The 26,191-nt window shown below is 40.0% G+C and overlaps 6 protein-coding genes and 1 long non-coding RNA gene across 21 annotated transcripts; 5 read left to right on the forward strand and 2 right to left on the reverse strand.

The window, feature by feature from the left end:
* LOC139769390 (uncharacterized) lies at window positions 1-2,576 on the forward strand. 3 transcript variants are annotated; one of them, XM_071700418.1, is made up of 2 exons: window positions 1-2,017; window positions 2,503-2,576. In XM_071700418.1, the coding sequence occupies exon 1, from the start codon at window positions 755-757 to the stop codon at window positions 2,012-2,014; it is 1,260 nt and encodes a 419-aa protein (XP_071556519.1). In that variant the 5' UTR covers window positions 1-754; the 3' UTR covers window positions 2,015-2,017; window positions 2,503-2,576. The 3 variants fall into 3 exon arrangements, with proteins under 3 accessions (XP_071556519.1, XP_071556520.1, XP_071556521.1); XM_071700419.1 differs by having other exon boundaries at window positions 755-1,959; window positions 2,034-2,520; XM_071700420.1 differs by having other exon boundaries at window positions 755-1,891; window positions 1,999-2,520.
* On the reverse strand, window positions 325-2,755 carry LOC139769393 (uncharacterized). The gene is made up of 2 exons (XR_011717549.1): window positions 2,469-2,755; window positions 325-2,288 (listed from the first exon to the last, which is right to left on the reverse strand). It is a non-coding gene; the product is annotated as an uncharacterized lncRNA (long non-coding RNA).
* On the forward strand, window positions 2,644-25,524 carry LOC139769380 (uncharacterized). 6 transcript variants are annotated; one of them, XM_071700386.1, is made up of 3 exons: window positions 2,644-2,660; window positions 23,488-23,630; window positions 23,766-25,524. In XM_071700386.1, exon 3 carries the CDS (start codon window positions 23,807-23,809, stop codon window positions 25,082-25,084), a length of 1,278 nt encoding a protein of 425 aa, XP_071556487.1. In that variant the 5' UTR covers window positions 2,644-2,660; window positions 23,488-23,630; window positions 23,766-23,806; the 3' UTR covers window positions 25,085-25,524. The 6 variants fall into 6 exon arrangements, with proteins under 6 accessions (XP_071556487.1, XP_071556483.1, XP_071556484.1 ...); XM_071700382.1 differs by lacking the exon at window positions 2,644-2,660 and adding an exon at window positions 23,103-23,237 and having other exon boundaries at window positions 23,488-23,581; XM_071700383.1 differs by lacking the exon at window positions 2,644-2,660 and adding an exon at window positions 23,103-23,237 and having other exon boundaries at window positions 23,488-23,581; window positions 23,771-25,524.
* Window positions 7,090-10,436, forward strand: LOC139769388 (uncharacterized). Its single transcript, XM_071700416.1, has 3 exons — window positions 7,090-8,273; window positions 8,380-8,525; window positions 8,662-10,436. The coding sequence occupies exon 3, from the start codon at window positions 8,698-8,700 to the stop codon at window positions 9,970-9,972; it is 1,275 nt and encodes a 424-aa protein (XP_071556517.1). The 5' UTR covers window positions 7,090-8,273; window positions 8,380-8,525; window positions 8,662-8,697; the 3' UTR covers window positions 9,973-10,436.
* On the forward strand, window positions 10,576-12,918 carry LOC139769387 (putative protein MSS51 homolog, mitochondrial). Of its 3 annotated transcripts, none has more exons than XM_071700412.1 (2): window positions 10,576-11,010; window positions 11,147-12,918. In XM_071700412.1, exon 2 carries the CDS (start codon window positions 11,186-11,188, stop codon window positions 12,458-12,460), a length of 1,275 nt encoding a protein of 424 aa, XP_071556513.1. In that variant the 5' UTR covers window positions 10,576-11,010; window positions 11,147-11,185; the 3' UTR covers window positions 12,461-12,918. The 3 variants fall into 3 exon arrangements, with proteins under 3 accessions (XP_071556513.1, XP_071556516.1, XP_071556514.1); XM_071700415.1 differs by having other exon boundaries at window positions 11,150-12,918; XM_071700413.1 differs by having other exon boundaries at window positions 11,162-12,918.
* LOC139769386 (ankyrin repeat and MYND domain-containing protein 2-like) lies at window positions 13,040-15,461 on the forward strand. 5 transcript variants are annotated; one of them, XM_071700409.1, is made up of 3 exons: window positions 13,040-13,270; window positions 13,355-13,496; window positions 13,633-15,461. In XM_071700409.1, the coding sequence occupies exon 3, from the start codon at window positions 13,672-13,674 to the stop codon at window positions 14,947-14,949; it is 1,278 nt and encodes a 425-aa protein (XP_071556510.1). In that variant the 5' UTR covers window positions 13,040-13,270; window positions 13,355-13,496; window positions 13,633-13,671; the 3' UTR covers window positions 14,950-15,461. The 5 variants fall into 5 exon arrangements, with proteins under 5 accessions (XP_071556510.1, XP_071556511.1, XP_071556509.1 ...); XM_071700410.1 differs by having other exon boundaries at window positions 13,648-15,461; XM_071700408.1 differs by having other exon boundaries at window positions 13,040-13,165; window positions 13,231-13,270; window positions 13,355-15,461.
* On the reverse strand, window positions 16,428-23,143 carry LOC139769379 (probable ATP-dependent RNA helicase kurz). 2 transcript variants are annotated; one of them, XM_071700379.1, is made up of 18 exons: window positions 23,039-23,143; window positions 22,620-22,758; window positions 22,254-22,433; window positions 21,904-22,182; window positions 21,459-21,831; window positions 21,080-21,315; window positions 20,628-20,979; window positions 20,304-20,544; window positions 20,044-20,227; window positions 19,681-19,913; window positions 19,054-19,277; window positions 18,632-18,886; window positions 18,349-18,538; window positions 18,015-18,155; window positions 17,737-17,943; window positions 17,423-17,641; window positions 17,246-17,343; window positions 16,428-16,566 (listed from the first exon to the last, which is right to left on the reverse strand). In XM_071700379.1, the coding sequence occupies exons 2-18, from the start codon at window positions 22,692-22,694 to the stop codon at window positions 16,490-16,492; spliced, it is 3,564 nt and encodes a 1,187-aa protein (XP_071556480.1). In that variant the 5' UTR covers window positions 22,695-22,758; window positions 23,039-23,143; the 3' UTR covers window positions 16,428-16,489. The 2 variants fall into 2 exon arrangements, with proteins under 2 accessions (XP_071556480.1, XP_071556479.1); XM_071700378.1 differs by having other exon boundaries at window positions 22,997-23,130.
* Window positions 25,525-26,191: the final 667 nt, after the last annotated feature.

The following is a 26,191-nucleotide window of genomic DNA, read 5'->3' on the forward strand; positions in this document are numbered from 1 at the left end:
GCAATTGTTTCTTCTTCATCGATATTTCTGAAATCTCTGACATCACACGTGTGTCGTGTGCGACGCGTGACAGGTTCACGAATGCTTGCGACAGTCGACGATCAAAACAATGACAGAGGTCGAGTGGCTGTAGCACCTGTGGCAGTATAATAGTTTCCCGCCGTTCTTTACGTGAGTAAGTATCGTTTCGCGGAGGGTGTATTCCAACGAGATTATTAACGTTATCAATAATTTCATATATATGTGATAAGATCAACAAAATTCAATAATTGATTCTGTATAAAATACGACAAAAGCCCGTTTAACACAGATTAGGAACATAGGTCAGGTTACAGCATATATATTTACAGGTATAAGAGCATATTTACAGATTTTGCGTTTCGAAAAGCACTCGAGATTTTATCTAACGACTACGTTTATTTGTTGCAGTCTTCAGCCTCACGCAGATACCAGAGCTAAGCTGGTAGCGGCCTAGAAAAGCTTGCATGGTGTTTGAGAACTATCGCATCACGAAGCAAGCGGTCGTGGATGTACGCGGAGTGCACACGAATCCTCTATTTGATAACGCCAGCATAAACAGTATCCTTCCTATTCATCGCATGGAATGATAATTATTCTAACAATTTTGTCATATTTTGCTTAACACTCATGTCCTGTGGGTGCAACCTGTGAAATCACAACATTCCAAACACTATATTTGTCCTTTACACTAAAGGAAATTTTGATACAGCGAGACTGTGTATAGGCAGAAGTCATGGAATCAGAAGCAAGTAATCAAATTAATAACGACTATACCGAGTTGTTCTTCTACGCGACCATGTGTCACGTTTGCAAGCGGTTTGGCGACGGCGTCCAATTGAAGAGATGCGGTGGCTGCTGGATGATCGCCTATTGTGGTCAGGAACATCAGAAGCAGCACTGGAAGCAGCACAAACCTTTGTGCAAAGCCATACGGGACGTGCTGCGAGACTACAACATGGATTATCGCGATGAAACTACAGAGGAATGGGCCGGCAAGAAGCTGACCTTCATGCAGCTAGTGTCGCGCACGCTGAAACGTCGTCTGACGATGTGTGAGATGCAAATGTTCAAATTTCCAAGGGAGTGCCTGATTTGCCACGAACGGAACGCTCAATCGTTGAAGGTTTGTCAGAAGTGTGCTGCCTGCTTTTGTAAAAGTCACAAAGACGGCATTGAGCACAGGGACATCTGCGCTCCACTGGAACTATGTCTTTACACAGATTTATTTGTTATGGGAGAGGAAAACAGTCCTCTGGACTTGCAGCCTTACTTGCAACACATTTCCTGCACGAGTACATTTCAGAACATGAAAGACTTTATAAAGGCTTGTAGGAATATCCAGACTGACTCGGAGCTGTCGTGCAACGCCCGGGCAGCTTTAGACTCAGAATATCTGACATATCCCTTAACGTTGTTTTATGCTATGCGATTATTAAACGATGTCCCAAAAAGTAAAGATCTAGTCGTTCATGTTCTAGGTCCGAGAATGAGCGAAATCGGGTGGGAAATTTTGCCGCGTTTAATAAGAACCTTGGTGTCAGTGCGAGTTATATTGATAGGACCGGAATTATGTAAATTAAATCTGTTACATGATTGCGATAACTGTATGTCGCGAGAGAAAAAATGTTTGACGTTTGAATTTCACGATGTGTTATACGAGAACTATGTAAACAGCTCGTCATTCGTAAAACCGAACTTGGTTGTAGGGTTTAACCTGTATATTACCAAGCATAAACTTGGGTCCTGTGAGGAAACGTTGGCGTCCATTAAGTTGATAGCGAAACAAAATTGTCCGTTTATCTTAACATCTCCCACGCTACGTACATTTAAGAAGGTGACAGACGGAATAAACACAATCCTGGATAAAGAGGTAGACTATCTATATAGCGAAAAGAATCCATTCGGCAGTTTAATCCCACACAGAAGTATCGATATGGAGTACGTAGCTTATATAAATCAATATGTAATTATCTACAGGAGTCTTTGTTCATAACTGGTATGTGTAATTTAAGCGACCGATACAAACTAATGGCTTGTGTTTGATGACGAAGGAAACGTAGCGCGCACGAAATGACACACACGAATTTAACTGAACTTAACGTTTAATAAATGTAACGGAATAAGGAACGCAAAGAAAATTATATGTACATACATCTGCGTATTGCGACGTAAGCGACGTGTCTTCACGAAACGAACTCCAAAAGCGGAGTCCGACACTCCGGAATGTCTGCTTATATTTATAATCCAAAAATCCTGGAGCACATTATCTACAATTGTAGAGTCAATTGTCTTACATCGAGCATAATTGATTGTAGATACAGCGATTATAGATAGAACAGGACACATGAATGTAGTAATGTAAAATATTAATACAATGACTGTTACTTTCAGTTCTGTTTGTGATGAAGACAAGACTTTTCATTAATTGTTTCTAATAAAATTTATACCTTTGTAACAAATAATAAAATATACATATATCAGGCATTTACGAAACGGCAATTGTTTCTTCTTCATCGATACTTCTGAAATCTCTGACGTTACACGTGCGCCACGCTGCCACATGCGACAGTCGACGATCAAAACACAGAGATCGAGTGGCTGTAGCCCGAAGCACAGTATAATTTCCCGCCGTTCTTCACGTAAGTATCGTTTCGAGGAGTGTGTATTTTAACGAGATTATTAACATTACCAATAACAGCATATGTATGTGGTAAGATTAACAAACATTCAATAATTGTTTTGTTAATGTTCATGGCGCAAAGTCGCGCTAGTGTCGCGATGTATGAAGGTGGCGCATCGGGCGCTTAGGTAACTAGAGTAACTAGGGATCGTGTGGCGCGAGCTGCGTTTCAACGGTCGCCGTGCACGTCCGAACAAGTCCGTGCAAAGTCAGTCTCGTCTAGTCCTCAGCAGGAGTCGGTCGCACTACGTTCGTCTCCGCAGATACTTTTGTACCACAGTACATTAAATATACATTATTATCCAGTCATCCTCTATCTCACTCGATTATTTTCGGCCATCCTTACAGCTCAGAAGTGGGATTCAGCCCGGTTCTCACGGTTTTTAGTGTACGGCAGCGCGAATCGGTTTTCGGTAACGAAACGGAAGTGTTCCGCGAGCGGCAGTGAAGCCGTCGAGTCTCATAGAAGCGAGGCTCGGGACACGGTTTCAGGAACGTCTCAGGAACGAGCTTCAAGGAAGCGAGGCTCGGAGACACGAGGCTCAAGGACACGAGGGTTAAGGACACGAGACTCAGGACCGTCTCAGGAACGAGCTTCAAGGAAGCGAGGTTCGGAGACACGAGGCTCAAAACACGAGTTTCAGGACACGAGGTTCGGTTTTTCGAAGTGTAGTGCGCGCGTGTAGTGGCGATCCGGTGAAAAATGGAACGCAAGCAACTCGACGAGTTAACGCACGTGCAGCTTCAGGAAGAAGCTTCGAAGTATAGTCTCCCCGTCACAGGATCGAGGGACGAGCTAATCGATGCGATTATGCTACATCTGGAAAGGAACGGCCCGTTCGACCTGTTCACCAATATAGAAAATCGAGGCGCGACGGTTAATCCGACGCAGGCGCCATCGAATACGGAACGGCCGCCATTACAGAACGAACTCATATCTTCGTTCACCAACGTTTTTGAGCGATTAATGGGACAAATCGCTACGCAGCAGCAGCAGTTCTTGCAACAAATCTCAAGTAATGTGCAGCGAGTGAATAATGTCACGCCGGCACCCCCGAATGGCAGAACGCAGCAACACCATCGCACGTTCCGTCAACAGCCGCACACGGAAGTACGGAAAGTTCCAGGTTTTCGATCATGAGTTCCGTCTCTCCCGCCAACGCAGTTCACCTATTGGCATCGCAGATTCCTGAATACGGAGGGGGAACCGACGAAAATGTGCAACGATGGGTACAGCGAGTCGATCAAGTCGCTTTCGCCCATAGAGTAGCCGACGATGTAACATTGCTTGCGGCTTCGAGCAAATTAACGAAAATGGCGAAGAAGTGGTACGATACGCAGTCAGGTCCGGTATTAACTTCATGGGCGGGCTGTCGCCAAGCATTGCTCAAGATGTTTGAGCGGAAATTTCCATTCTACGTAGTCATGCAAAAGATTGAAGCAAGGAAATGGACGCCATCTAAGGAAACGTTCCAGGAATACGCTATAGACAAGTTGGCGTTGATGCATAGCCAGGGTTACCCGTTCAAGACACAGTGGATTTACTAATCGGAGGTATTTCCGAGAGGTCGCTAAGGGCTACAGCGGCAGCGATCCCTGCCACGTCAGTCGAGCGATTCGTCGATCAAATGTGCCAGATAACATCCGCCGTTGGTACATTTGAAAAAAGATCGTCTGATGCCCACAAATCGAGTGACATCAAGGCTACCAATTGCAAGAAATGTGGAAAGAAGGACCACAACCAAAAAGACTGTAAAGACACCGAGATCACATGTTTCTTCTGTAAAGGCAAAGGGCATCGGAAAGTGGATTGCCCTAAATGGAAGAAGAAGAACCCCCCGACTCCCGGTGAAAAGCCTGCAGCAGTAGCAGCGGTTGAGGACAAGAACGATGTTCCAGCGTCTGATGTGGTTGCACCTGAATCCTCAGCAGCAGAGATCTCGGAAGTGCCGATCTCAACAGTCGCAACGGTGCAGCAGGACGCGGCGGTAATCCCAATTAAGGACCCCATTGTTAAGGTTGTGCAATTAAATGGTAAGCGTTGTGATTTATCTGCATTGATGGACACTGGAAGTCCAGTATCGTTTATAAAAGACGAAATCTGTAAAAAGTTCAGTTTGTACGATTCAAGTGAGTTTGTAGAGTCTAAGCGTAAATTCTCTACGTTAAATGATTATCCAATTCCAGTTAAGGGTATTGTCAGAGCTTCAATTATCCTGGATTCTTATCCCGATAAAAGATACGAAATAAATTTGCACATTTTAAATAAAGGTAATTTCATGTACGATCTGGTCATTGGTCGCGATTTTATGGAAAATAAAGTTACATTGTCATTGCATCCTCAGAAGGACAGCGACATTAAGTTTTTCCCGGAAGACTTCATGACTAAAGATATTTGTGCGGCCATTGAACGGAAAGAGACTACCAAATTGATTTCGGTGAAGGCGTAAAAGAGAAATTAAAACAAGTAATTCGGGAAGTTGAGGAAGCTGACATCCCTGTCGTTGATGATGGTTACGCGGTTAGAGTTAATTTGCGTGATCCGTCGATATATGCGTATGCTCCGCGCCGTTTAGCGTATGAAGAAAAGAGACAAGTCCGAGAGATTATCGACGATCTCTTAGCCCGCGGTGTATTAAACCAAGTATTTCACCCTATTGCGCGCGTATCGTTTTAGTGCGAAGGAAGAACGGCAAATTAAGATTATGCGTCGATTTTCGGCCGTTAAACGCTAGGATTGGAAACAAAAATGTCCGTTCCCCGCAATCGAGGATTGTATCACGGAACTCGGGGATAACGAGGTTTTTACGTTATTAGATTTAAAGGATAGTTTCTATCAGATAAAAGTACACCCCGACGATACTAAATATTTCGCTTTCGCGACCCCCGACGGTCAGTACGAATCAACGGTGTTACCTTTCGGTTGGAGCGAATCACCGGCTGAATTTCAGAACGGTTAAAGAAAAAACTCAAGTCTCTTATGGATGAACTGATTGTGTACATTGACGATATTATGATACCGTCTAAAACTGTCGAAGCGAATTTAGAAACACTTAAAAAAGTGCTTTGGATTTTGAAACAAAATGGCTTTCAATTAAACTATGAGAAATGTCAGTTCCTTAGAAAAAGAATTGAATTTTTGGGGTATGATGTATCACCCGCAGGTATATCTATTAGTCAAAGACATACAGAGGCGATTAAAGCTTATGCTTATCCGCGAAACATGCATGAGCTACAACGGTTCCTAGGCTTAGTAAACTACTTCAGAAAGTTCATTAAAGATTTCGCATTGATCGCAAAACCGTTGTATAACTTGCTTAAAAATCAGTCGATTTTACTTTTGAAGAAGCACATATTAAAGCTTTTGACACTCTCAAACAGAAGCTAACATCGTATCCGGTGTTACGAGTATATAACCCCGAAGCAGAAACAGAGCTGCATACGGATGCAAGTTCGCATGGGTTTGCAGCCATATTGTTTCAAAAACAAGATGACAAGAAATGGGCTCCGATTGCGTATCATAGTCAAGCGACTAATAAAGCCGAATCGAACTACCATAGTTTCGAGCTTGAAATGTTGGCAATAATAAGAGCGGTTGGAAAGTTTCACGTATTTCTTTACGGAAAGGATTTTACGATTGTTACGGATTGTAACGCGGTCGTGTACGCGGTAAACAAAGCGAATTTGAACCCGAGGATTGCGAGATGGGTTTTACAGTTGCAAAACTATCGGTTTAAAGTAGTTCACAGACCAGGGAAACGAATGCCTCATGTGGATGCTTTGAGTAGGCAGGTAGCCTATGTAAACTTTATGACTCTAGAAAGAGAACTTGAATTTAAGCAGTTGCAAGACGAGAAGCTCAAACAAATTGCCAACGATTGGAATACCAAAGTAACGATAAATTTGATAAATTTGAGCTCATAGATGGATTGGTCTACCGAAAGATGAAGACCGTCCTCGTTTCGTAGTTCCTGAAGTAATGATTAACGCTATTATCAGAGTCTATCATGATGACATGGCTCATTGCGGTTTCGACAAAACCTTTGAAGGTATTTACGCGACGTATTGGTTTCCCACCATGCGCAAGAGAATAAGAGATTATATCGACATTAGCATGACGTGTTTAATTGCGAATTCCTCGACATGTTCGCGAGAAGGCGAATGCAGTTAACACCTGCTCCTTCGATACCGTTTGAAACCATACACATAGACCATTACGGTCCATTACCGACCACGTCAGATAATTATAAATACATATTGGTAATAGTCGATGCATTTACGCGATTCACGTGGTATTTTCCCACACGGACAACGACGTCAAAAGAAACCAGCGATAAGCTAATTTTCCTTTTTAATGTATTCGGAAATCCTAAAGGGATAGTTTTCGGATAGAGGCACGGCCTTTACTTCGCGAGAATTTCTTGCTTTTCTCGAAAAATTAAATATTAAACATAGGAAGGTCGCAGTAGCCTCACCATGGGCTAATGGCCTAGCCGAACGTTCCAATAGATTCCTCAGAACGTCTCTAACTAAGGTAATAAACGATCAATACGAGTGGAAAGCTCATTTGTTAAAAATTCAATATGTAGTTAACAACACGGTTAATTCTTCTATAGGTTCTACCCCTTCTAAATTGCTTTTAGGATACGACCAACACGGTCATTCAGACATTATTGTTAAACGTTTATTAGATGGGATAGCTAAAATAGATAACGACTTAGCGCAAGAACGTCGAAAAGCGCAAGATATAGCGATTGAAGCGACTGAACGGGTTAGAAAATATAATAAGATGTACTACGATAAAACTCATAAGACTCCATCACAGTACAAAATAGGCGATTACGTCTTAGTGCGGGACTTACAGTCCAAAGTTGGCGAAAGTAAGAAACTTAAACCTAAGTATAAAGGTCCGTACCGAGTAGCGAAGGTTCTTAATAAGAATCGTTACGTAATCACGGATATTCCAGGGTTTAACGAAACGCCTAGACCCTATAATGCAATATTGTCCCCCGATAAGTTCAAACCTTTAGTTAAACCAGTCCTTTCTCCATAAATGTTAAGTTGCGTTAGATGTAAGCAGCGAGCGTGTATAAGTTAAGCGCGCAATTTTATATTGTATTTAAATTAGCACGTAAGTTTATACTGCTGAAGTTTGTATTGCGTTTATTTTATGATGTTGTTCATAACACATTCGAGGCGAATGTAATTGCAGGCTGGCCGAAGCTGTAAGAATCCTAGGTATATATATATAGGTTAATGTTCATGGCGCAAAGTCGCGCTAGTGTCGCGATGTATGAAGGTGGCGCATCGGGCGCTTAGTACTAGAGTAACTAGGGATCGTGTGGCGCGAGCTGCGTTTCAACGGTCGCCGTGCACGTCCGAACAAGTCCGTGCAAAGTCAGTCTCGTCTAGTCCTCAGCAGGAGTCGGTCGCAACTACGTTCGTCTCCGCAGATACTTTTGTACCACAGTACATTAAATATACATTATTATCCAGTCATCCTCTATCTCACTCGATTATTTTCGGCCATCCTTACAGTATAAAGTACATTTCGACAAAAAGCCCGTCGCAGGTTAGGAATATAGGTTAGGTTAGGTTACCGGCAAAAACGTTCACAGATCTTGCGATTCGAAAAGCCGTCGAGATTTTATTTAACGACTACGCTTTATTTGTTGCAGGCTTCAGCCTCACGTGGATACTAGAGCTAAGCTGGTAGCGGCCTGAAAAAGTTTCGTGCTCGAATACTACCGTATCACGAAGCAGGCAGTCCTGGATGTACGCGAAGTATACACGAATCCACTATTCAATAACGCCAGAATAAACAGTATCCTTCCTATTCATCGCATGGAATGATAATTATACAAATCATTTTGTAATATTTTGCTTAACGCTCATGCCTTGCGGGTGCAACCTACAAAATCACAACATTCCAAACACTACATTTGTCTTTTACACTGAAGGAGACGTTTGATATAACGAAACTGTGGCCAGAAGTCATGGAATTAGAAACGAATTTATATCAATGCAATAATTATAACATGGTCTTCTACGCGACCATGTGTCACGTCTGCAAGCGGTTTGGCGACGGCGTCCGTTTAAAGAGATGCGGTAGCTGCAGGATGATCGCCTATTGTGGTCAGAAACATCAGAAGCAACACTGGAAGAAGCACAAACCTTTGTGCAAAGCCATACAGGATGTGCTGCAGGAATACGGCTTTAATGATCGCGGTAACGATTCAGAGGATCGTGACGAGAGGAAGCTGATCTTCATGATGCTGGTGTCGTACAAGCTGGGCCGTCATCTGAAGCCGGGCGAGATACAAATGTTCAAATTTCCAAAGGAGTGCCTAATTTGCCATGAAAAGAACGATAAGTTGTTGGAGGATTGTCAGAAGTGTGCTGCCAGCTTTTGTAAAAATCACAAAGACGACACTGAGCACAGGGACATCTGCGCTCTTCTGGAACTAGGTCTTCGTTCAGATTTATTAACTATAACAGAGTTAAATAGTCCTCTGGAGCTGCTTTCTGACTTGAAACGTGTTTCGGACGCGAGTACATTTCAGAACATGAAAGACTTCGTAAACGCTTTAGGGAATATTAAGACTGATTCGGAGATTCCGTACGATATTTTGGCAGCCGAATACTCACAATATCTGACACGTCCATTGACGTTGTTTTATGCTATGCGATTATTAAACCATGTCTTAAAAGGCAAAGTTCTAATCATTCATGTTGTAGGTGCAAATTATGTCGAAGAAGCTACCTTCTTGCCGTGGCAAATTTTGCTGCAGTTAATGGAGACCGTGATGTCAATCGTGGTTATATTGATAGGGCCGGACTTAAAAGAGAAATTTGATCCGTCACGCACTTGTGATGACTGTTTATTGCTTGAGAACAAAAGTTTGTTTTTTGAGTACCACGATGTGTCATACGAGAACTATGTGCGCAGTCCGTCATTCGCAAGACCGGATTTAATTGTAGGATTTAACCTGAGTATTCAGGAACATGAACTTGAGTCTAATAAGGAATTATGTGCGGCATCCATACATGCGTTAGCGAAACAGAATTGTCCGTTCGTCTTAACGTTTTTTACGCGACAGGACTTTGAGGAGGGAACAAACAAAATGAAAACAATCCTGGGTAAGGAGGTAGATTATCTCTGTAGCGGAAAGAACTCATTCGCTAGTTTTAGACCACATAGAGCCTTTGGGCCAGAGCGCGTGTATTATCATAATCAGTATTTAGTTATCTACCAAAGTCTTTATTCGTAACTGATATGCGTAATTTAAGCTACCGATACAAACTGAAGGCTGTGTTTTATGCCGAAGAAAACGTTGCGTATGCGAAATGAAAGAATACGAGTTAAATGGAATTTTACGTTTAATAAATGCAACGGAAGGGACGCAGAGATAACTGTATAAACTACAACCGCGAATTGCGACGCGTCTTCACGAAATAAACTGCAAAAGACTGAAATCCGACATTCCGGAATGTCTACTTATATTTATAATCCAAGAAGTCATTATCTACTTGTAGAATCGATTATTTTTTATGTCAGTCGAGCATAAATGGATTATAAATATAACAGGAGTGAATGCGGTAACGTAAAATATTATTACAATATTACAATGGCTATTGCTTTTAGTTCCGTTTGTAATGAAGACAAAACTTTTCGATAATTTTTATAACAAAATTTATATCTTTGTAATAAAATATATATCATGCTTTTACGAAATGGCAATTGTTTCTTCTTCATCGATATTTCTGAAATCTCTGACGTCGCACGTGTGTCGTGTGCGACGCGTGACAGGTTCACGGATGCTTGCGGCAGTCGACGATCAAAACAATGACAGAGGTCGAGTGTCTGTAGCACCTGTGGCAGGATAATAGTTTCCCACCGTTCTTTACGTAAGTATCGTTTCGCGGAGGGTGTATTCCAACGAGATTATTACGTTATCAATAATTTCATATATATGTGGTAAGATCAACAAAATTCAATAATTAATTTTGTATAAAATTACGACAAAAGCCCGTTTATCACAGATTAGGAACATAGGTCAGGTTACAGCATATATATTTACAGATAAGAGCATATTTACAGATTTTGCGATTCGAAAAGCACTCGAGATTTTATCTGACGACTACGTTTATTTGTTGCAGGCTTGAGCCTCACGCAGATACCAGAGCTAAGCTGGTAGCGGCCTAGAAAAGCTTGCATGGTGTTTGAGAACTATCGCATCACGAAGCAAGCGGTCGTGGATGTACGCGGAGTGCACACGAATCCTCTATTTGATAAACAAGCATAAACAGTATCCTTCCTATTCGTCGCATTGAATGATAATTATTCTAACAATTTTGTCATATTTTGCTTAACACTCATGTCCTGTGGGTGCAACCTGTGAAATCACAACATTCCAAACACTATATTTGTCCTTTACACTAAAGGAGATTTTGATACAGCGAGACTGTGTATAGGCAGAAGTCATGGAATCAGAAACGAGAAATCAAATTAATAACGATTATGACGATTTCTTCTACGCGACCATGTGTCACGTTTGCAAACGGTTTGACGACGGGGTCGAATTGAAGAGGTGCCGTGGCTGCAAGATGATCTTATATTGTGGTAAGGAACATCAGAAGCAGCACTGGAAGCAGCACAAACCTTTGTGCAAAGCCATACAGGACGTGCTGCGAGAATACAACATGGATTATCGCGGTGAAACTGCGGAGGAATGGACCGTCAAGAAGCTGAACTTCATGCGGCTAGTGTCGTCCAGGCTGGGACGTCCCCTGAATTTGGATGAGACAGAAATGTTCTATTTTCCAAGGGAGTGCATGGTTTGCCATGAACGGAATGCTCAGTCGTTAAAGGATTGTCAGAAGTGTGCTGCCAGCTTTTGTAAAAGTCACAAAGACGGCATTGAGCACAGGGACATCTGCGCTCCACTGGAACTATGTCTTTACACAGATTTATTTGTTATGGGAGAGGGAAACAGTCCTCTGGACTTGCAGCCTTACTTGCAACACATTTCCTGCACGAGTACATTTCAGAACATGAAAGACTTTATAAAGGCTTGTAGGAATATCCAGACTGACTCGGAGATGTCGTGCAACGCACCGGCAGCTTTAGACTCAGATTATCTGACACATCCCTTAACGTTGTTTTATGCTATGCGATTATTAAACGATGTCCCAAAAAGTAAAGATCTAGTCGTTCATGTTCTAGGTGCTAGAAAGAGCGAAGAAATTACCTTGTTCGGGTGGGAAATTTTGCCGCGTTTAATAAGAGCCATGGTGTCAGTTATATTGATAGGACCGGAATTACCATGTAAATCAAATCCGTTACATCATTGCGATAACTGTATGTCACGAGAGAAAAAATGTTTGACGTTTGAGTTACACGATGTGTTATACGAGAACTACGTACGCAGCCCGTCATTCGTAAAACCGGACTTGGTTGTAGGATTTAATCCGGGTATTCACAAGCATAAACTTCCAGGTACGTCCAGTAAGGAAATATGGGCGCCGTCCATTAAGTTGATAGCGAAACAAAATTGTCCGTTCATCTTAACGTCTTCCACGCTATATACATTTAAAAAAGAGACAGACATAATAAACACAATTCTGGATAAAGAGGTAGACCATCTATATAGCGGAAAGAATCCATTCGGCGGTTTAATCCCATACAGAACTATCTGGATGGATTACGTAGCTTATATGAGTCAATATGTTATTATCTATAGGAGTCTTTGTTCATAACTGATATGCGTAATTTAAGCGATCGATACAAACTGAAGGCTGTGTTTTATGCCGAAGAGAACGTTGCGTGTGCGAAATCAAAGAATACGAGTTAAATGGAATTTTACGTTTGAGAAATGCAACGGAAGGGACGCAGAGAGATAACTGTATAAACTACAACCGCGAATTGCGACGCGTCTTCACGAAATAAACTGCAAAAGACTGAAATCCGACATTCCGGAATGTCTACTTATATTTATAATCCAAGAAGTCATTATCTACTTGTAGAATCGATTATTTTTTATGTCAGTCGAGCATAAATGGATTATAAATATAACAGGAGTGGATGCGGTAACGTAAAATATTATTACAATGGCTATTGCTTTTAGTTCCGTTTGTAATGAAGACAAAACTTTTCGATAATTTTTATAACAAAATTTATATCTTTGTAATAAAATATATATCAAGCATTTACGAAATGGCAATTGTTTCTTCTTCATCGATATTTCTGAAATCTCTGACATCGCACGTGTGTCGTGTGCGACGCCTGACAGGTTCACGGATGCTTGCGGCAGTCGACGATCAAAACAATGACAGAGGTCGAGTGTCTGTAGCACCTGTGGCAGGATAATAGTTTCCCTCCGTTCTTTACGTGAGTAAGTATCGTTTCGCGGAGGGTGTATTCCAACGAGATTATTACGTTATCAATAATTTCATATATATGTGGTAAGATCAACAAAATTCAATAATTAATTTTGTATAAAATTACGACAAAAGCCCGTTTATCACAGATTAGGAACATAGGTCAGGTTACAGCATATATATTTACAGGTAAGAGCATATTTACAGATTTTGCGATTCGAAAAGCACTCGAGATTTTATCTAACGACTACGTTTATTTGTTGCCGGCTTCAGCCTCACGCAGATACCAGAGCTAAGCTGGTAGCGGCCTAGAAAAGCTTGCATGGTGTTTGAGAACTATCGCATCACGAAGCAAGCGGTCGTGGATGTACGCGGAGTGCACACGAATCCTCTATTTGATAAACCAGCATAAACAGTATCCTTCCTATCCGTCGCATGGAATGATAATTATTCTAACAATTTTGTCATATTTTGCTTAACACTCATGTCCTGTGGGTGCAACCTGTGAAATCACAACATTCCAAACACTATATTTGTCCTTTACACTAAAGGAGATTTTGATACAGCGAGACTGTGTATAGGCAGAAGTCATGGAATCAGAAACGAGAAATCAAATTAATAACGATTATGACGACTTCTTCTACGCGACCATGTGTCACGTTTGCAAACGGTTTGGCGACGGCGTCCAATTGAAGAGATGCAGTAACTGCAAGATGATCTCATATTGTGGTCAGGATCATCAGAAGCACCACTGGAAGCAGCACAAACCTTTGTGCAAAGCCATACAGGACGTGCTGCGAGACTACAGCATGGATGATCCCGGTGAAACTACGGAAGAATTGATCGACAAGAAGCTGAACTTCATGCAGCTGGTGTCGTCCAGGCTAGGACGTCGCCTGAATGTGAGTGAGATGCATGTGATCTGTTTACCAAGGGAGTGCCTAGTTTGCCACAAACGGAACATTGAGTCGTTGGAGAGTTGTCAGAAGTGTGCTGCCAGCTTTTGTAAAAATCACAAAGACGGCATTGAGCACAGGGACATCTGCGCTCCCCTGGAACTATGTCTTTCCACAGATTTATTTTCTATTGGAGAGGAAAACAGTCCTCCGGACATGCATTTATACTTACAACACATTTCCTGCACGAGTACATTTCAGAACATGAAAGACTTTATAAAGGCTTGTAGGAATATCCAGACTGACTCGGAGCTGTCGTGCAACGCCCGGGCAGCTTTAGACTCACAATTTCTGACACATCCCTTAACGTTGTTTTATGCTATGCGATTATTAAAATGCGATGTACGAAAAAGTAAAGTTCTAGTCGTTCATGTTGTAGATGCGAAATGGTTCGAAGAATTCGCCTTGATCGGGTGGGAATTTTTGCCGCGTTTAATAGGAACAATGGTGTCAGTGGTAGTTATATTGATAGGACTGGAATTACTATTTAAATTAAATTCGTTACATGATTGCGATAACTGTATGTCACGAGAGAAAAAATGTTTGACGTTTGAGTTTCACGATGTGTTATACGAGAACTATGTACGCAGCCCGTCATTTGTAAAACCGGACTTGGTTGTAGGGTTCAACCTGTGTATTGACAAGCATAAACTTGGGTCCAGTGAGGAAACGTTGACGCCGTCCATTAAATTGATAGCGATACAAAATTGTCCGTTTGTCTTAACATCTGGCACGCAATATTCATTTAAAAAGGAGACAGACATAATAAACACAATCCTGGATAAAGAGGTAGACCATCTATATAGCGGAAAGAATCCATTCGCCGGTTTAGCCCCATACAGAGCTATCGGGATGGATTACCTAGCTTATATAAATCAATATGTAATTATCTACAGGAGTCTTTGTTCATAACTGATATGCGTAATTTAAGCAACCGATACAAAGTAACGGCTTGTGTTTGATGACGAAGGAAACGTAGCGCGCACGGAATGGCACACACGAATTAACTGAACTTAACGTTAAATAAATGTAACGGAATAAGGAAATTATATGTAGATACAAAGAAAATTATATGTACATACATCTGCGTATCGCGACGTCAGCGACGTACGTGTCTTCACGAAACAATAAGCTCCAAAAGCGGAGTCCGACACTCCGAAATATGTCTGCTTATATTTATAATCCAAAAATCCTAAATAACTATTTTCTATAATTGTAGAGTCGATAATTGTCTTACATCAGTCGAGCATAATGGATTATGATTGTAGATATAACTCGAGACACGTGGATGCGGTAATGTAAAATGTTAATACAATAACTGTTACTTTCAGTTCTGTTTGTGATGAAGACAAGACTTTTCATTAATTGTTTGTAATAATATTTATACTTTTGTAATAAATAATAAAATATACATATATCAGGCATTTACGAAATGGCAATTGTTTGTTCTCCATCGAATTTCTGAAATCTCTGACGTCACACGTGTACCACACGCCACGTGTGACAGTCGACGATCAAAACTCACACGACGGGGAACACGCGCGGCGTCTCCCACGATGCGATCGTCGACGAACGGACGAGCTCGCTCGCTCGCTTCGCGCGCGAATCTATTTTTCGCGGACGTCGCACCGTACTGGATCGTTGCCCCCTGCGTGGTGACCCCGTTCTAGAAATCGGGATCGATGTTATTCGGTATATGCCTAATCGTTATCCCAAGAAGAAGAGCGAGACGGACAAGGAAAAAAGAGAGTGACAGATGGGGAACATCTTCCGGATTGCATAGGCCGGTATTCATAGTTGGTTCTTATTTTAAGATTGTCTTAAGTAATGTCTTAAGATCCTAATACGGCTGTATATATACACACGCACGCACAGAAATTAATATTAGGCTACCAAGGCTGTGGTCCACTTGACGCTACAAATGCTTTGAAGCGTTCTTCTTCTCCTTCTTTCTTTATTGAAAGAAAGGAGAAGAGGAATGCTTCGAAGCATTTGTAGCATCAAGTGGACCGCAGCTAAAAGGCCTCCAATGTGAGAAGAAAAAGAGAAAAGATGAACCGTTACGTCATTGTCATTTTGACATCATATTGATCTTTCGTAACGGCTCTGAGCTGCAATTCTGTAACTCGTTATACAGTATTATCGTTGTATTGTCGTTGCGTAGCTTTTTTATCATATAGTATACCTGCACAACTGAGCGCATAATGAGTTACAGAATCGCACCACTGGCCCTGAGTCCCTTCTCCCACCTACTTTTTTTTTTAGAGGAAACCCTGCCTGGCTTGCCAGTTTTACAGTTACGAGCAGATATTTTGGCTCAGATGCCGTACCGCCGTATACCTACGCACCCGGAGTGCTAAAACTGATGCATTTAGTTTTTTTTTTTCATATTATATAAAATAATTTATTTATTTTAAAAACTATAATTACAATCCTAATGTTTTATTTTTAATTACAGAGGCGGCCATATCTGTGCCACTTCTGCGTGCGCGGATTCCGGCAGCCACTTCTGGTAGGCTGACAACAGAACTAAAATTAAAACATTCCAGCGTTAATCGCGAAACAATATGCAAAATTAGCTATATAAATATATATAATATATATATATATATATGATATTATTATCATAATGTTGTAAATATATAATAATATTGTTATATATATATATATATATATATATATATAATATTATAATATATAATATCTACAGACTTTTATACTAGACCACTAACATCCATGGACGCATAGCTGAAAAGCTTATGTGAGTGCGAGGTGCAAGTGGTAGTGAAGGGTGCGGCCATATTGAATTGAGTCACTATCGGGTGTTCAATTGCTCATGATGTACGTTTATCTGCGTTTATCTGCGTTTCGTTATTACAGTACATAACGAAGCAGGCGAATGTTTTTGTATTAAATATTGGTACATGTTATCAATAAGTTTGTAAGTCATGCATTCGACAAGTAGTGTACTTGGATGCTGAAATCGAACCACTACTCCTGTAGTATTAAACCCTTTCTTTTGAACATATGCCAGACTATTGTATAGAAATCTTGTATAGAACCACTTGTATAGAATTTGTAGTATAGCATATCTTGACTAAAATCAATATGGCGGCAAGCATCACGGCCGAGATGCCTGTTAGCGGTCTAGTATTGCATAGAAGTCTATGATAATATCTAAATATTATTTTATAAGTTCAAATCTCACATTTTTTATCCGAACCCCAGATTTCTACCAGTTTGTCTTTGGACACGACTCCCTGCGACTGCAGCGTTTGTACTATTGCTTGAGTGCGTGGTATCAACCTGAAAAAATCGTATTGAATTGACGTAATCTATTCGATGAATCAACGTGAAATCGAAAGGAGATAGAATAACGATTTACCTGGCCCATGACTTGGTGATGCTCCCAGGTGTCGTCAGCAGCGACGGGACAAATCGTTTCAGCTTAGAGCACACTTGACCCTCCAAGAAGAAATACGCGAACCACTTGACACCGTCCACCGTCAACGGATGCTCTATATCCATCGATGGTAGTGCCCATCCGGCCTTTCCGAATGTACCAGACACGCGGCAGATGATCTTCCCGGTTCCTTGACTATATCTATAAATGAGAATAATATTCGATCATAATGAAGATTAATATCTTTATAAATAAGTAGGAAAAATATTATAAAGCAAGAATTGTGATAAAAATACCTTGGCGGTGGATCAACCAATGGTTCACTAAGATGGCATAGCATGGGAGCGAATTTCGGCAACCATTCGGGTTCTATCGCCGTGTCACCTCGCATGTACATCTTCTCATTCGTTTCGTACACCTCTTGATAAACCACCCATTCCGGACTGATTTTCCGTAGAACGCACGAAGAATGCATGAACACAGGTTCCTCCATTTCTGGTGTTCTGAAAGATGGTTTGGAATGGAGAGGTCGCATTCAATAGGTCTTAATTATCGATGATAATTAATAACACACCTGTAAGCGTGTTTCCACTTGGCCTTATCCTGATCCTCTTTTACCTCGTCGGGCGAAACCTTTCTCGCGACTTGATCCACCATACCTGCAAGGACTATCTGGCGCAGCAATTTCGCTTCTATGTCGGTTGGTAACGGCATTCTGTAACAATTCTTGTTGTAGACAACCGTCTCAAACATATTGCAACGTGCATACAGTCAAATTCCAGTATTCTGATCTAATCGAGGTTGAGCATTCCCTTTATTCCGAAAGATTACTGAACTCTATACAGTTTAGGATTTATCTTTTAGAATGGTCCGAATAAAGGCATTTGTAATAAATAAAAGATACGTACTTGGGATCAATGATTAAATTTAGATTTGGCACATTTAAATTAATCTCATTGGTGAGCTGTTGCCTAAGTTTCCTGATCTCGACCACAGCTTTATGTCTCAAACCATTTTCCTCGCAGAAAGGCAACAATTTTCCCTTCGATCCTGCGTACTCGGCAGTGCCGATAGCTCTTATCAGAACCATTGGATCACCTGTTCACAAACAGAAACGTATCGTTTATCGTTCATATTCGTATTATATGAGTGGAAATTATATGAACAGAAAATGAATTCGAGATTACGTACCGAGGAGCAAATTATTGCCAATTCCGGCCCAGTAACGGCGCGTTTGCAACCATTTGCTCTTAGTTGGACCCACCATGTCGCGAGTTTCTATAAGCACTTCTGGTACGCTAAGAGCCGCTACCATGCATATCGTATATTCGAAAAGTCTCGACGAGTTGTGCTGATGTGACAGTGCCAGCATCTTGCCGCAACGCGGAGAAACCGGAAACGCGGCGATACTGCGTCCAAGCGGCGTCACTTTCGCGCAGTATATCTCTAAATATGATGAAACATTAATTCTGTGCTTTAGACAATGTAATAATATTTTAAATATAAAAGAATAATTTTACGTTTCATATAATAAGCTCCGAGTGATTCAACTCTACGCATTGCAATTTTGCAATGCCGTCTAAATGACAATATAAATGTTTCCGTTCGATTACCTTCCTGTTTCTTCGAAGGCTGCTCTAATGCTCCAAGTATCGTAAGTCGTTTCTCCGCAGACTTCAACTGCACGACATCTGGTGGCGTAGGAAATGGAAAGTTCACGACTTTGTCTATATTCATCGCCTTCATCTGCAGTAATAAGTCGTCCACTGGTTTTCTCTGAATCTCCGACTGGCTGTATTCCTCGAAATCGTTGTCGTATACAGCCGATGAGTATAATCTATACGAAAAGAAATGTATGTATAAAGACTGCAAAGCAAAAGATTAAGTGCATAATTAATATGACTATACTTTAAATATAAAGTTTCTAAGAAAAAAGAACTTTGAAAATTTCTAAGAAAAAAATGATCAAAGCCGATATTCATAGTCGGTTCTTATATGTAAGACCGTTACTACGTTTACGCGAGCGTTCACTCGTTTACGCGGAGTAAATTATCGTAAGTTACTACAAAATCCCGTTTACGCGAAGAAATTATCGTAAGTTACTACAGAAGTAACGCTCGCGTAAACGTAGTACATCTTAAGTACAATCTTAAGATGTCATTAACCAATCACAGAGCCGTATTAGCATCTCAAGTCCACCTTATTTTCATACATGTAAATTGCGGGATGTTTTGAGATACCTGTAGCAATGACCAGGTCGAGTTCTACCGGCTCTGCCGGCACGTTGGGTGGCCGCTGCTTTGCTCGCGTAGCTAATATGATACGTGCTTACACCTGTCACCTTGTCATACAGCCTAGTTTTACAACGCCCGCTATCTACAACGTATCTGATGTTAGGAATCGTCAGCGAGGTTTCTGCAACATTAGTAGATACCACGCACAAGCGACATCCTTCTGGTGGTGACTCAAACACCTAAAATCATATTAATAATTTAAGATTAATTATTTCATCACAAAATAGGTCTGTTGTTTTAATTTACTACAGAGAGTCGTTAACATCAAAAGGATCACAATTGATTTATCATTATGCACTACATATTTACTCTAGCCTGTTTGTGCCCAGGTAAAAGGGAGTAAAGGGGTAAGACCCATAATGGCTGCACGTTTGTCAGTCCCTTGAAATCAATAACATCTTCATCTTCATCTTCATCCTCGTCAAAGTTCTCTTCATCGTCTTGCGCATTGATTAAATCCTCGTGTGTGTCATCAATAGGATTTATCAAATAGCTAAACATAAATATTTGTTATGATAAATTATAGAAAAATATGAAAAATTAAAATATGGCGATACGAATATACGTACTCATCGAGATTAATAGTCGGGAGTATAATCTGTTTCTTCTGCCTCTGTTTATTACGGCGCAACGCTTCCTTGGCATCGAAATCATCTTCGGAATCTTCTTGTTCGCTATGTTCTTTATCCAGTGCTTCTGTCGTTTCATTTTTCTCAGAGTCTTGCACCACTTTAACTTGGGGCTTTTTATTATTCCTCAATGGAAACGATTTGCGTAATTTACGTACAACAGTATGCACCTCTTGCTGACCTGCAATAAACAAATTCGTTAAGAATACGAAGATTGTACTGTAATAATAGTATATAAAAATAGAGACGTTTTCGATAATTTACCTGTTAAAAATATTAGTATGCCACCTTCTGGAAGACGAGTATGTATCTTTATCGCTTTTCGCAATGCTTCATTGACGTAATCCTTGCTTGTTCTTCTATTAAAATGTATCTTTACAAGAAACTGTCGCGCTTTGACCTCAATTACCGGTGGTTTTACCTTAAACAGCCTCGTATTCTCTACGAATTCCTTCACGGACAGCGTAGCTGACATAATTATCAGTTTCAAAGGGTTGCCGCGTTTGTTACGAAGCGGAACAATCCTCGACAATAAACCGATCAAAATATCGGTATAGACGCTACGTTCGTGCGCTTCATCGAGTATAATGACAGAGTATTTGGTTAATAGAAAATCCTATTTAAAAAATTGAGAGATCATATTAGATATATAATAATTATATATCAGATATGTACAGAATTGTTTGTACTGCGACAATTTAAGATATATCACTCACACTTTGAATTTCTCTCAGTAAAACACCATCAGTCATAAACTTGATCTTCGTTTCTTCCGTAACATTTCCTTCAAAACGAATCAGATACGAAACCTCCCTTTCGGAAAGATTCAGTTCTTCAGCTACACGCTTGCTCATTGACATCGCTGCCACTCTTCTTGGTTCGGTTATTCCAATCAATTTATTTTGCGCATATCCAGCCTCATATAAAAATTGAGGCACTTGCGTTGTCTTCCCTATAATGAGATTGAACTATTAAACAATAATTAAGATAATGGACATGAAAAATTGTGCTTGGCCTAATATTATTATAATTATTACCTAAAAAATTAACAAAGACTTTGTTAAAGTGTCTGTTTAATTGTGTAATTTTACTCACCACTTCCTGTCTCTCCAGTTATTATAACTACTGGATTCTCATTTATTGTTTCAACTATAATTTGTTCTTCCGCAACAACGGGTAGTTTCAATCTGGCTGCTTGTATTCCAGGCTTTCTATTTACAGGTATAAAGACAGCTGGCGTGTGGACTTTGGGAACATTTTGTTGTACTTCTTCCACTGATTTTTTAGATTCCTGAGATTTAGCTGAAAGTGTTTCCTTTTCCGCATCTCTCGTGAAATTCTTCTCATCCTTCTTTTCATTTATTTCAGCCTTTTCACTTGTCACATTAGAACCAGTAGTATTATCAAGAACATGTGTTTCATTTTCTTCTTCGTTATCACTATCTTCTTCCTTGCTACTATCACTGGACTTAAAATAAACATTATTCGATTACTTGTACTATAACTTTATAAATTTCCATCGTCGCTATTTCAAACTTACCTCAAACCCAACTATATTTGGATCAAGCTTAGCTTCGTCTTGTTTTACACCATCCAGAATAGCTAATCTTTTTTTCTTGCTCATTTTAATAGAATTTACAGACTTTATCAAATCGCTTTCTTCCTCATCCGCTTTGCGCTTTAATTTTTCAACAGGCATCTCAAGTTCTCGAAAATGACGCTTCAAGCCCTTGTTTTGCAGGGATGTTAGGCTCACATACTGTTGCAGTTCGGTAGGAGATGCTTGCACTTTTGCCAGATCTTCTAACAACGTTGCTCTCTACAAAATATTATTATCAAAGACATCAAGTAAACGTTTTATGTTGTTTATATAGAATAAAATTATGGTACCTGTAACTTTTTCTTCTTTCGTTCTACTACTTTTTCTAGTTGTTTCCTGCGCTTCTTCGATAACAATCGAGTAGTTGTTACATTCTTATCTATGTTATTTGTCTTTCTCTTTTGAGTGGGCAGGACAAGCGCATTGCAACTGTCGTAATTCTCAGCGCGATGCTCAATGTCCACTACAATCTGGCAAATATGTTTAATAAGTAATATATTTAAAGCAACAACAAATGACTTTAAACAACTTGATAAACATTTTACGTAATAAAAATACTATAGACAGTATATGTAAGTTACAAGTGTTACACAAACAATAACTTATCTTTTTCATGAGGAAACAAAATGGATGTAAGTAATTACAAGTAAATTTACCTCTTTAGTGGTAGAATTATCGACTTCCACGTTTGCAACAGCTCTTGACTTCGAATTATAACGTTTTTTCCCCATTGTTAAGAATTGAAAAAGTAGCCCAGTTCAATCTCGGATTTTGGGAATGTAGTCATTCGGCTCTCTTTCGTCCCGAAAACCAGTTTTCAAAACATAAAATAAGATGACTCTTTTAGGTTAGAGTCTTGAAAATAAAAATAGAAAATAAAAACGTGGTTTTGGTTAGAGGTTAGATTCAAAGAGTAAAGACAGAGAGAAGAATTCTTCTCTCTGGTAAAACATTAATACAATAACTGTTACTTTCAGTTCTGTTTGTGATGAAGACAAGACTTTTCATTAATTGTTTGTAATAAAATTTATACCTTTGTAATAAATAATAAAATATACATATATCAGGTATTTACGAAATGGCAATTGTTTCTTCTCCATCGATATTTCTGAAATCTCTGACGTCACACGTGTGCCACGTGCCACGCTACCACGTGCGACAGTCGACGATCAAAACAAATGGCAGAGAACGAGTGGGTGGTGGCTGTAGCGCTTAGCGCCTGTCTGTGCCCCGTGCCGTAGCCGTAGCAGTATAATTTTCCCGCCGTTCTTTACGTAAGTATCGTTTCGAGGAGTGTGTATACTGTGTATTCCAACGAGATTATTAACGTAACCAATAACAGCATATATATGTGGTAAGATTAATAAAATTCAATTGTTTCTGTATAAAATACGTTTCGACAAAAGCCCGTCGCAGGTTAGGAATATAGGTTAGGTTAGGTTACCGGCAAAAACATGTTCACAGATCTTGCGATTCGAAAAGCCGTCGAGATTTTATTTAACGACTACGCTTTATTTGTTGCAGGTTTCAGCCTCACGTGGATACTAGAGCTAAGCTGGTAGCGGCCTGGAAAAGTTTCGTACTTGAATACCGTATCACGAAGCAGGAAGTCCTGGATGTACGTGAAGCACACACGAATCCTCTATTTAATAACGCCAGCATAAACAGTATCTTTCCTATTTATCTTATGAAATTATAATTATTCTACAAATTTTGTCATATATTTTGCTTAACGCTCATGCCTTGCGGGTGCAACCTATAAAATCACAATATTCCAAACACTATACATTTGTCTTTTACAGTAAAGGAGACGTTTTATATAACAAGACTGCGGCCAGAAGTCATGGAATCAAAAAATAGTTTACATCTATGTAATGACTATACCACGATCTTCTACGCGACCATGTGTCACGTTTGCAAGCGGTTTGGCGACAGCGTCCGTTTAAAGAGATGCGGTAGCTGCAGGATGATCGCCTATTGTAGTCAGGAACATCAGAAGCAGCACTGGAAGCAGCACAAACCTTTGTGCAAAGTCATACAGAAAGTGCTGCAGGAATACGACTTTAATGATCTCTATAAGGATTCAGAGGATCATGACAAGAGGAAGCTGATCTTCATGAGGCTGGTGTCGCGCAAGCTGGGCCGTCATCTGAAGCCGGGCGAGATAGAATTGTTCAAATTTCCAAAGGAGTGCCTAATTTGCTATGAAAAGAACGATAAGTTGTTGGAGGATTGTCAGAAATGTGCTGCCAGCTTTTGTAAAAATCACAAAGACGACACTGAGCACGGGGACATCTGCGCTCCCCTGGAACTAGGTCTTCGTTCAGATTTATTAACTATAGCAAAGTTTAATAGTCCTTTGGAACTGCTTTCTGACTTGAAACGCGTTTCGGACACGAGTACATTTCAGAACATGAAAGACTTCGTAAACGCTTTAGGGAATATTAAGACTGATTCGGAGTTGCCGTACGATTTTTTGGCAGCCGAATACTCACAATATCTGACACGTCCCTTGACGTTGTTTTATGCTATGCGACTGTTAAACTATGTTCCAAAACGCAAAGATTTAGTCATTCATGTTGTAGGGGCAAATTACGCCGAAGAAGCCACCTTATTGCCGTGGCAAGTTTTGCTGCAGTTAATGGAGACCGTGATGTCAGTCGTGGTTATAATGACAGGGCCGGGTTTAAAAGATAAATTCGATCCGTCACGCTCTCGTGATAACTGTTTATTGCTTGAGAACAAAAGATTGTTTTTTGCGTACCACGATGTGCCATACGAGAACTATATGCGCAGTTATTCGTCATTCGTAAAACCGGACTTGATTGTAGGATTTAACTTGAGTATTGAGGAACATGAACTTGAGTCTGATAAGAAAATATGGGCGTCATCCATACATGCGGTAGCGAAACAGAATTGTCCGTTCGTCTTAACGTTTTTTACGCTACGGGATTTTGAGGAGGGGACAAACAAAATGAACGCAATCCTGGATAAGGAGGTAGATTATCTATATAGCGGAAAGAACCCATTCGCTAGTTTCAGACCACATAGAGTTTTTGGGCCAGAGCGCGTGTATTATCATAATCAGTATTTAGTTGTCTACCAAAGTCTTTGTTCGTAACTGATATGCGTAATTTGAGCTACCGATACAAACTGAAGGCTGTGTTTTATGCCGAACAGAACGTTGCGTGTGCGAAATCAAAGAATACGAGTTAAATGGAATTTTACGTTTGAGAAATGCAACGGAAAGGACGCAGAGATAACTGTATAAACTACAACCTCGAATCGCGACGCGTTATTACGAAATGAACTGCAAAAGACTGATATCCGGAATGTCTACTTATATTTATAATCCAAGAAGTCATTTATCTATTTGTTGAATCGATTATCTTTATATATAAGTTGAGCATAAATGGATTATAAATATAACAGGAGTGGATGCGGTAACGTAAAATATTATTGCAATGGCTGTTACTTTTAGTTCCGTTTGTAATGAAGACAAAACTTCAAGATAATTTTTATAATAAAATTTAAAAAATAAAATATATATTAGTATTTAAATGGCAATTGTTTCTTTTTCGATATTTCTTTTTCGATATTTCTTAGAACTCTGACATCACACGTGAGAAAGGCCGACAGCTTCCTGTGACAGTCGATGATCACGATAACGGCAGAGACCGAGTGGCCCTGGCAGTACAGCTTCCTGCCCTTTTTTATGTGAGTATTGCTTCGAGGAGTGTGTATTCCAACGAGATTATTAACATTACTAATAACAGCATACACTTGTGCTAAGATTAAAAAAATTCCAAACTTTTTCTCTATAAAATGCATTTTGACAAAAACCTGTCACTATCTAAAGTTCTAAGAACTTTCTTGATTTCCAAGAATTTTCTCAAAAGTCTCAAAAATCGATGAATTAGGAGAACATACTTGGCCAGGCCTAGGCAGCACACGTAAGAGACATTTTAAAGAGGTCTTTACGTAGTCTTAAACATGCGTGCTGTCTGGGAGAAATTGCACTATTAAAAGTTTCAAGAATTTTTTAACATTTCGAAGAACCGTGATTTCCTATAAGTTTGAAATTCTGAAAGTAGAAAATTATAAAAAATAGAATATAATTTGGAACATACTTTAATTTAGAAATCGGCACTTTATTATTTTTTTCTTTCATTCACATTATGAGAATGAGTATTATTATATATATAATTTTAAAATGCGATGGTACATT

The sequence above is a fragment of the Temnothorax nylanderi genome, unplaced genomic scaffold (genome assembly GCF_030848795.1).
Source record: "Temnothorax nylanderi isolate EJ_2023f unplaced genomic scaffold, tnyl_v1.0 TNYL_tig0022_pilon, whole genome shotgun sequence".
NCBI classification, from domain to species: domain Eukaryota; kingdom Metazoa; phylum Arthropoda; class Insecta; order Hymenoptera; family Formicidae; genus Temnothorax; species Temnothorax nylanderi.